Here is a 9653-nt window from a genome sequence, read left to right on the forward strand (position 1 = left end):
CATGTGCTTCATTTACCCCACATCGATCTGGTGCGTTGTTTTAAAAGGGTGTGCTCCTCCACATCGACCTGGTGCGTCCTGGACTTTCAAGACCACGAAAAGGAAAAGGAGCAAACTTTCTCGCCATCTAAGCCGACATCTCGCCGCCGGCGAATCGATCTCGTCATTAATCTCGATGTAGTTAGTCATCAAACCACATACCGTATGTTTCAAGCACGAAGGTAAGCCCTAGAATTCTCTCCGCGAAGTCTCGCGAGGCTAGAGGGCCCTTCGGCGAGCACCAAAATTTCTGTACGTGCTTGGGCCTCAACTTCATGGACCGGGCCTCACTGCTAATTATTCCAAAATGGGCCCATTTAATTAAACCTCCTCTTAATTAAATGAAAAGGCACCATCAAAGGTAGTCACATCAATCCAAAAAAATCCTCCGCAAGAAAAGTATTACTCGAAATTTCAAAAAATTTAGGAGCACGGTCACGACTCGAATTCGTGTGATGCTGCCCCCGCCGACGACGAAGCTTCTATAGAGAGCCCCCGTCGTCTTTGTTAAGGCCTCGCCAGTCGCTATTTGCACTAGCCGTCCCGAAAGCTCGAGGCCAAGAACAAAAAAATAAAAATTAGAAATTAAATAAGATCAAGGGCGAAAAAAAAAATTAAACAAATGGTGGTGGGGGGGCCCACATGGTGCCTAAAATAATGGGGACTTTGAACGGGAAGGGGGGGTTGGCTCCAAGTCAATGCAAAGCGATGATGATCCCGTTGAAAAGGCCCTTCGCCGGCCTTTTTGGTCGCCACCCCCACCCCCACCCCACACACACACACACACTAAATCTTATCCTCTTTCCTTCTTCACCCCCCCAGCCTTTCTTTCCTCTTTCCTTGGCTTAGCGACTAATTAAGTACTTGGTTTAGGTATCGTAAATTAGGTTTCCTTCGCGTCCCGAACTCCCGCCGGTATCCCCCCCGGAAGTTGCTCGGGCGGGAACAGCCCCCCCCTGCCCCCAGATCGAGGAAGTGCCGCACGAGCCGCTGCTCGATCGGCGCTCTCATCGCCGTCCTCCATTTCGACGGTACCGCGATCGCCCCGCCGTAAAAACATTTTGTTTTTTTTTTCCATAAAAATGCACAAAAAAAAAAAAGCACACCCCCGACCTCTAATATACCAATTGATCAAGCACTGGAATAATATCACGAGATTACCAATTGCCAAAAACCAAAAGATAGAATGGAAAAACAGAAATTGCCACGAAAAGTCGATTAATGTTCCAGGTGGACCGGTGCGTTGAATTTGGGAGATAAATGTCGGGCAATGCCCACGTGGACCGCCGAACTTTTAGATGGCGATTTCTTACCTTTTTGGAGCACGGACGGACCGACCCCCATTGCACGTTTTGCATTGGTTCCCCTGTAGTTTCCCATTTACTCTGGTCTCATCATTTCTTTTGTTTTTTGGGTCTTTGACACGGTGCAGAAGATTGTGATCAAAATGCACTTCCATGGATACTTCTCTCTATCTTTACAGTGCAGTAATTCTTTTTTTTTTTATAGTCCGGGCCGATCGGGCTCCCGATTCACGAGTCGATCGATCGAGCTGCCGATACGATTTGTAAACACCAAATCATCCATTTCCTCTCTCTATCTTCATGTGGTAAAACTCCCTCGAACTCTTCTTTCTCCCGCAAGCAACTGCCACACCATTTCCCCACGTTTTCTCACTCCTATTGTCTTCTCCAAACGCGCAAAACATGCATTACCATCTAAGCATGCATAGCGCAATACAAATCGGAAAATGAAACCCGATTCGCCATCGTCGTTTTACAAAGGGATGTACGCCGATGCATTACCATCAAACATTATGGTGACCGATGGACGGCAGGCGATGGCGGGAGACGGTGACCGACGGACGGCAGGCGGCGGCCCATAGCGGCCGGCGGCGGGAGGCGGGAGGCGGCGGGAGGAGGGCATGTGGCAGCGAGAGACTGTGGCCGGTGGACGGCGACGGGAGGCGGTCGGCAGCGAGCGGTGGTGGCGAGAGGCGATTGGCGGGTAGCGGCGGCGGCGGGAGACGGTGGCTGGTGGATGGCGAGCGGCAGCCCACAGTAGCCGGCGATGGAAGACGGTTAGCGGCGGGAGGAGGGCGTGCAGGGTGGGAGACGGTGGCCGATGGACGGCGGGCATGCGGCCAGTGGCGGGAGACGGCGAATGACGGGAGGCGGCGGTCGGCAAGTGGGCGGTTGGTGAGCGACCGGCTAATAGCGAGGACGAGCGATGAGAAAAATTTTTATTTCTCATTTTTGTTTCAGAAATAGAAAAGTAGAAAATTTGTACTTTTCATTTCTGTTCCAAACCTATTTCTGTAATCAAAATTTGTTCCAGAAAATAGAAAAATGAAATTGCGTTAGCAAGCGGATTTTTGTTTCAAACCTGTTTCTGAAACTGAAAAATGGAAATAGAATAGTTATCATTCGCAACCTTTTGGATTAAAGACAGGCGCGTCCCGAGCGATATCAAGCCCAGTCGTCACAATTTAAGGTACGGGTCCACGACAGTAACAGCTGCTGCTGAAAAATTACCGATTCATTTATCTCACGTTCGTTGCATCCCCAGTTCACATAGGCGCAATTCTTCGATTCGATCAACATGAATACCTCCTGCTGCATTATCTCTGCAATATGGTAAGGAGGCAGGGAGATGGTTGGAGACGACTAGTTAGCTAGTGTTTCCATGTATACGAACGTGGCAGATCGAACATAGATTGAAAAATCACTAGAAACTAAGGAGATGAGTGATAAATTCATATTATATTTGACAAGGTATCCTGTGCCTTTTTAGGAAGATACTACGTACGGGAGGTAAGGTCCAAGATATAGAGTTCATTCAACGTGCGTGGATGTCACCAAAGCAAATAAAGAAACTAATCTTATACTCAACTGATTCCAAAGTATCAAAATCCTACTGTCCATCTTGAACCTACTCAAGAGATCCTCGAGAGGTATACCACTAGGGTTAGTTTCGATAGTCATATCTCAATTCTGGCTCGTAATTTCTCGAAACTTAGAATACCGAGACTAAATTCAAATGAATACGTTAATCCGCACGGACTTGGGCTCCCCCTTTCACCGATCCCTCCACGATGCTCGTAGGATGCGTGACAAACGAAAGAGATTTTCAATTGGATGTATGCTTCTTGCATGCAAAAATGAGAGCATTTCCTCTATTGATTTTCAATCAATATTTTCTCGAGGCTTGGACCCCCTGACGATGGATGCCGTTCCATGTCGACAAGATGTAGGACCCCACTGCCAAGCTTCGCGATCAAAGTGAATTTCCCCTTTTATAAAGCGTAATAAAGAATTTCTCATTTAGACATGCCAAACGATATGCTTTCGTTAGTTATTTTTCGTGACAAAGTCTCATGCAATGCGTCATTGCGCTGTTTTGACTCGGGAAAATTGTCCAAAAGGTCTTTAACCTATTGTTCAGTGACAATTCAGTCCTGATTTTTTAATTTGACCAATTCAATTTTAAATTTTTTGATGATTGGCCAATGTAGTTATTTTGACCAATTTTGACTAAAAATTTCTATAATGGTGGTCTCGTTAGCGCCGGTTGCCAGACAATCAGCGCGAGTCATCCCGCGTGGCAACGGTTGGTGACCGACTCTATAGTGAACAATTTTCGCGACTTCTTTTTTTTTGTTTAAATTTTCAGAATTTTTACGTTGTTGGCCATCACCGAGGCCCTTGGCGACCCGCAAGGAAAAAAAGATTAAAAAAATAAAAAGAATCGTCCGCGTCACCGTCAATCATGCCACGTAAACACAACCGGCGTTCATGTCAGCGATTTTCCAGTCGAAATTGGCCGGAAAAGCTACATTAGCAAATCGTCAAAAATATCAAGGATTAAATTGACAAAATCGAAAAGTTTAAGATCGAAATGGTGCCGAGCAAATGGGTTCGGGACTTTATGAACAACTTTCCCGTTTTAACCGAGTTCCAATGAAGTCTGTTAAGGTGGTCCTACTCGACTGGAAGAGCTCACACTTCATTAAATACCATCACCACCACTGCAGATTCTTCATTGATTTCGTTGATTTCACTTCCCAATTTCTGATGATAGATGGCCCCTCGTTTCCCATTAAAGATCAAAACAGAGGCACCGAGCTCGCCCTCCAATCTCCATCTCTTCAATTGCAGCCTGGGAAGTTCCCACAGTTCCTTATCCCTCTTCGTTTCCCCTTCAAGAGCGGTGCAGACGCATTGATGTTTGGGGGAAGCGGGGGCCGGGGGCGGGGCGGGGGGGCCGCTTCGAGGCGAGGCTATTTTCGAGGCGCCGGCACGTGTCGGCCGGGCGGGCCGCCCCCACGTAAGCGTGTGCGGTTTCCTTGCTCATGCCGAGCTGCTTCCCCCATATGGAAAGCGAACGAACGAATTGCCCCCCCCACCCCACCACCACCTTTTCCCAATTCGACCCCCGCTAAATGCTCTAATTATACATACAATGAAGCTATGTTTTTTTGCCTTCGAAAGTGTACGGGGACTTTGGCCAATTGGACGACGTGCGTCAGCTTTTGCCGCACCGAGGCATCGCCAAAAAAAGCATCATTCGTCGTCCGACCAAGAAAAGTGTTGGAAAATGGGGGTGGGTGGGGGGGTTCTGGAAAGCGAATCCGATCTGACCCGGAGCGATTCGCAAGTCCTCGCGCTTTCGGATGGATGGATGGATGGCGTGAGGCGGAAAAGTCAATCCGTTGCCTTTGACGGGGTAGAAACGGTGGCCATGCTTGTGTTTTTGCTTGAAGGGCAAGAAAGAAGAAATTTACGGGATAAGTCGAGCTGTTAGGACGAGGAAAGGTCGGGTTGAGATCTAGAAACTTAAGATCTCCTCGAAATTCGTCCACGATGACATTGGATGTTTTTGCTCTCGATTAGATCGGTCGATGCGAGCAGATGGGGGGTGAATCTAGTTCAGGGGTATGGAGGGTCAAGACGAAGAAATTTCGCGGCCCCCAAATAGGGGGTACGAGATATAAAAAAACCTTATGTGGAGTTTCTCGAAATGCATTATGTGTTTTTTTTTTTGGGCTAGTAAATACAGTAAGCACCATGACACTCGAAAAGGTGACGAGTCTCGCTGACCCTTCAATCAATCAGACCCCACTATGGATCGAGAAAGTTTGAGGTCCGCACGGGTTCACTTTCTTTACTCAATTTAAATCTCGCGATTCACACGACTCGACTCGTTTTTCGTTGATTCGAGATTTCCTTAAACTTTCAGAAAAATTCAGAGCGTCGACAAGTAAATCCACATTCTTTATATTTTTTCTTCTTTTGGTGGGGAAGGGGGTCCAAATCGAAATCCATATGCAATTTCAGTTCGAGATATATAAATAAATAAAATTAGGTGAACCTCCCTTCCCCCATCGCGAATCCAAACACCGCGCTACACGACAAAACACGTCCCCCGAATAGGACAAGGCGTCCGGTGCGGTGTGGTGAGCGCTCCCGACAGGCAAGCGACGAACCCTCCCCTCCCTCCCTCCCCCCCCTTCCTCTGTTCCTTATCTCTCTTTGCTGTCTGTCTGTCTGAAATTCAGACAAAGTCTTCCCCCCCCCCCCCCACAAGTCTTCCCCAATCATGGTTAAAAAAAAACTTAAAATTAACCAACATCAGCTCGAGCCTTTCTACCCTTTTTGTAAAGGGGAGATTGCTTTTCATTAACCCCCCCCTCCTCCCGGCTCGGAAAGAGGTTTTCTGCTCGCGAGACTTTTTGGAGATAGCGAGGGGGGAAGGGGGGGAGACATGGGAAGTTGGCTGGGGGACCAATGACTTGCAAGATCTCTGTCCTTTTTCTTGCCCCTTGTCCCAAACTTGCACACAACTCTCTCTCTCTCTCTCGCGCGCGCGCGCGCGCTCGCTGGTCTTTCTTGAACCCGAACCCCGTTCACACCCGGATCTTGGAAACGCAGGAAACGAGTTATAAAAGAACCAGAATATCAGCTGCCTGTGGAAACGAAAGGAGAGCTGCTGGGTTTAGTTGTGGTTCGGCCCTTTTCTTGATCGTTGAATCGAAGTTGGGAGGGGGGGGCGCGGCCGGGGACTCTGTGTTTGGTGGGTGGTGTGATCATTGATTCATCAGCTCTGCCTAAAGAGAAGAGAGACGAGAGAGCTTTATCTCCCTCCTCTTTTTTTCACGGTCCTGGGTTTAATCATTGGGGGGGTTTTTTTTTTTTTTTTTTTTTGGGGTTAATGTGTTTCGAGCTTCTTTGGGTCAGAGACTTCATCAGAGCTGTTAGGTAGAAAGGGGAAAAGAGGGGAGCGAAAAGAAAATTGGAAAAAAAGCAGGGGATTGACTGGTAGCTGAGCGAGCTAGCGAGAGCTGCAGCAAGCTGTGACCGAAACCCTAGAAAGATAGGAACTTTCTTTTGGCCCTTTTCTTGAGTGTGTGTGTGTGTGTGTGTTTTTTTTTTCTTTTCTTTCTTTGGCGTGGGGTGGGGGGGGAGCTGGGGGATTTGCCTCCAAGATAAATGAACTTAGATTTTGCCCCTTCTCTTGTCCATTAGGTTGAATCCAAAAGCCACCCAACACGCACCCGAAGAAAAAATTTCTAGAGCCTCCTTAGATATGCCTACAGACCTGGACAATTCGTCCACGGCTTCAGGTGAAGCAAGTGTCTCGTCTTCTGGCAATCAGCCACCTCCGCAACCACCGCCACCGCCTTCCACCACCAAGAAAAAGAGGAGTCTCCCTGGAATGCCCGGTAATAAACTTGCGAAGATCACAAACACACCGTTTCTTTTTTTTCGTCTCCTCCTCCTCCTCCTCCTTGTTCTTCTTGTTCGTGAAGGTGGGGGTGCGGGGTCTTCAATTTCTTATTTGGAAATTTTCTTGTTTCTTCTTTGTTCCTGCAGATCCAGATGCAGAGGTGATAGCTCTGTCTCCCAAGACCCTATTAGCCACCAACAGGTTCGTGTGCGAAATCTGCAACAAGGGTTTTCAGAGGGACCAGAACCTGCAGCTCCACAGGAGAGGCCACAACCTGCCGTGGAAGCTTAGGCAGAGATCAGGCAAGGAAGTGAAGAAGAGGGTTTACGTGTGCCCTGAGCCCACTTGCGTCCACCACGACCCCTCGCGAGCGCTCGGCGATCTGACCGGGATAAAGAAGCACTTCTGCAGGAAACATGGCGAGAAGAAGTGGAAATGCGACAAGTGCTCGAAGAAATACGCCGTGCAGTCCGATTGGAAGGCCCATTCCAAAATCTGTGGCACCAGAGAGTATAAATGTGACTGTGGAACTCTGTTCTCAAGGTTCTTGACTGCAATTTTCCCCCAAGCAATGTCTCTCTTTTTTTGGGTCCAAGTTAACAGTTGTTAGCCTTCTTGGGTTGTTGTGAGCTTGTGAATTGAAGCGGATTGTTCTTCCCCCTTTTGGTGTTTTGTTTTTGAAGGAGGGATAGCTTCATCACCCACAGGGCGTTCTGTGATGCTTTAGCTGAGGAGAGCGCAAAGGCTCAGACTCAGGGACCGGGTCAGGGCTCGGCTCCGATTAAGCCGAACTCGGAGGCCGATCAGAAAGCCCAGAAAACTGCCTCTCCTCCTCCTCATCATCCTCCTCCTCCTCCTCCTCCTCCTCAAGCAGCTGCTCCACCAGCTATACAGTCCTCAGCTGCTATGTTGTCCACAGTTTTGGCTGATCAAGCAGCAGGTAAAAGTTAGTACTAAATCCTGGCTGTCGCTGTGTTTTGGGCTTTAATTTTGTCTTGACGTAGTTGTTTTTCGTCTAGAACGAGCACAAGAAAATCTTTGTCTAGGCTGGGTCTTGGATTAGACGTGATAGCTTCCTTTGTCTGTTACTGATCTTTGTTGTTTCTTGAAGTCTCTTAAGCTGTATTTTATGTATCACGAATTGTAAAATGGTGTTAGTCAGCAAAAGCTTAGCAAGAAGAAACCCTTAGCTTAAAGTTACTCTCTGACCCTTTTAGACTGAAAATCCAAAAGTAACCACAGAGATTCAAAAGCAAAAGAGGTGGAATTGAGAAGTGGATTAGGGAAAGAAGCATAACAGTTGGTTTGGCTTTTGCCTGCAGAGTTACTTTTCTTCTTTATGAAAAAGTTCTAGCTTTTGCTCTCTGATAGACAATATGCCTTTTGAGCTCTATGAGAAATTGTATGACTGTTCGTAATGATTTCGGATTCAATGTAGGGATGCTAGAGAACCCATCCCAAATTCTTGAAGAGCCACCAGTGGCAAGCAGCTTGATAGGAAGCTCTAGCAGCAGCACCAGCTCTAGCAGCAATGGCAAAACAAGCACTAGTGTCATAGCAGGCTTGTTTGCTTCCTCAACTCCGTCCTCAACCTTACAGCCTCCGCAACAGAGTACTCCTTACACTGACTTGATTCGTGCCGTGGCACCACCCGACTGCTCTGTCGACCTTGGGCCTGCCTCATCCGTCGAACCCATTTCCCTCTGCCTCTCCACGAATCACGGGTCGTCGCTTTTTGGCAGTGCAGGGCAGGAGCGTCGGCAATATGCTCCTGCTCCACAGCCCGCTCTTTCAGCCACTGCGCTTCTGCAGAAGGCTGCTCAGATGGGGGCAACTGCAACCACCAATGCATCGCTGCTTCGTGGGCTCGGGATTGTCTCTTCCTCCAACACATCAGGGCAACAAGAGAACTTACAGTGGAACACCAGTAATGTGGAGCACGAAAATGCCTCTGTTGCTGCTGGACTTGGGCTAGGGCTTCCTTGTGATGGGAGTTCAGGTCTGAAGGAACTGATGATGGGGACTCCAACCATGTTTGGCCCGAAGCATCCTACTTTAGATTTTCTCGGATTGGGGATGGCAGCTGGCGGCAACCCGGGTGGTGGTTTCTCGGGTCTTATGACCTCTATAGGTGGTGGTCTTGACATGGCAGCAGCGGCAGCATCATTCGGCAGTGGAGACTTTGTCGGCAAGGACATTGGACAGAGCTCGTGAACTTAATGGGAAGTCGCAGGGAATTAGTATGTGCTGGTGCATATTGTGTACTAAAAGAATTGATGTTGCGCAAGAAGCCACCTAAGAACAATCGAGAAGACGCTTTCCTTGGATAAAAGGTGGAAGAAAACTGTTGATGTGGAAGATTCCATTAAAACTAGAATCTGGGGAGACTTCTATTTTCCCATGTGAATCTGTGATGTGTTGTTAGAGGTACGAGCTATATCAAATGTGATCAAATGATGTTTTAAGTTTGCTCGAGTTTTAGCGGTAGAACAGCAGCGTAGAACTCTGTGAGTTGAATATGGGTAGCTACATTAATCGTCTTGGAGTAATACATCTCAGATGTATTAGTTTTGCCATTTCATTTGTTGTTCAATGTAAAGAAGCCTTAAAAATAGTGAAGATTTGTTATTTTGCCATGAATATCTGAGTGTGGACTGACTAGGCTGTGCTTCGCATCGGTCGGAAAACTTCGCTCACCCCTTGTTGACATCAATCTTGATATTGGTTTGCCAATGTTGTACTCTGTTAGGATAGTGTAGGCAAAGGATATTGCTTAAGTGAAGTGGATCATAGCACCATCCGGACCGAAATCTAGTTCTACTCGGATTGTGATGGTGCAAATCATGATGGTTTCATGAAAAGCAGCAAAAGGGTTATTCAAATCTGTC

The 9653-nt window shown here is 47.6% G+C and overlaps 1 protein-coding gene and 1 long non-coding RNA gene across 6 annotated transcripts; one reads left to right on the top strand and one right to left on the bottom strand.

The window, feature by feature from the left end:
• Positions 1-5800: 5800 nt before the first annotated feature.
• LOC115686257 (zinc finger protein GAI-ASSOCIATED FACTOR 1-like) lies at positions 5801-9405 on the top strand. Of its 5 annotated transcripts, none has more exons than XM_056313730.1 (5): positions 5801-6760; positions 6912-7308; positions 7449-7618; positions 7649-7711; positions 8204-9405. In XM_056313730.1, exons 1-5 carry the CDS (start codon positions 6625-6627, stop codon positions 8977-8979), a joined length of 1542 nt encoding a protein of 513 aa, XP_056169705.1. In that variant the 5' UTR covers positions 5801-6624; the 3' UTR covers positions 8980-9405. The 5 variants fall into 5 exon arrangements, with proteins under 5 accessions (XP_056169705.1, XP_056169706.1, XP_030467345.1 ...); XM_056313731.1 differs by having other exon boundaries at positions 7449-7591; positions 7622-7711; XM_056313732.1 differs by having other exon boundaries at positions 6481-6760; positions 7449-7591; positions 7622-7705.
• Positions 6793-7765, bottom strand: LOC130138741 (uncharacterized). Its single transcript, XR_008817054.1, has 2 exons — positions 7649-7765; positions 6793-7618 (listed from the first exon to the last, which is right to left on the bottom strand). It is a non-coding gene; the product is annotated as an uncharacterized LOC130138741 (long non-coding RNA).
• Positions 9406-9653: the final 248 nt, after the last annotated feature.

Source organism: Syzygium oleosum, unplaced genomic scaffold (genome assembly GCF_021117445.2).
Source record: "Syzygium oleosum isolate NSW1041296 unplaced genomic scaffold, Sole_v2.1 Sole_v2.08, whole genome shotgun sequence".
In the NCBI taxonomy this organism is placed as follows: Eukaryota; Viridiplantae; Streptophyta; class Magnoliopsida; order Myrtales; family Myrtaceae; genus Syzygium; species Syzygium oleosum.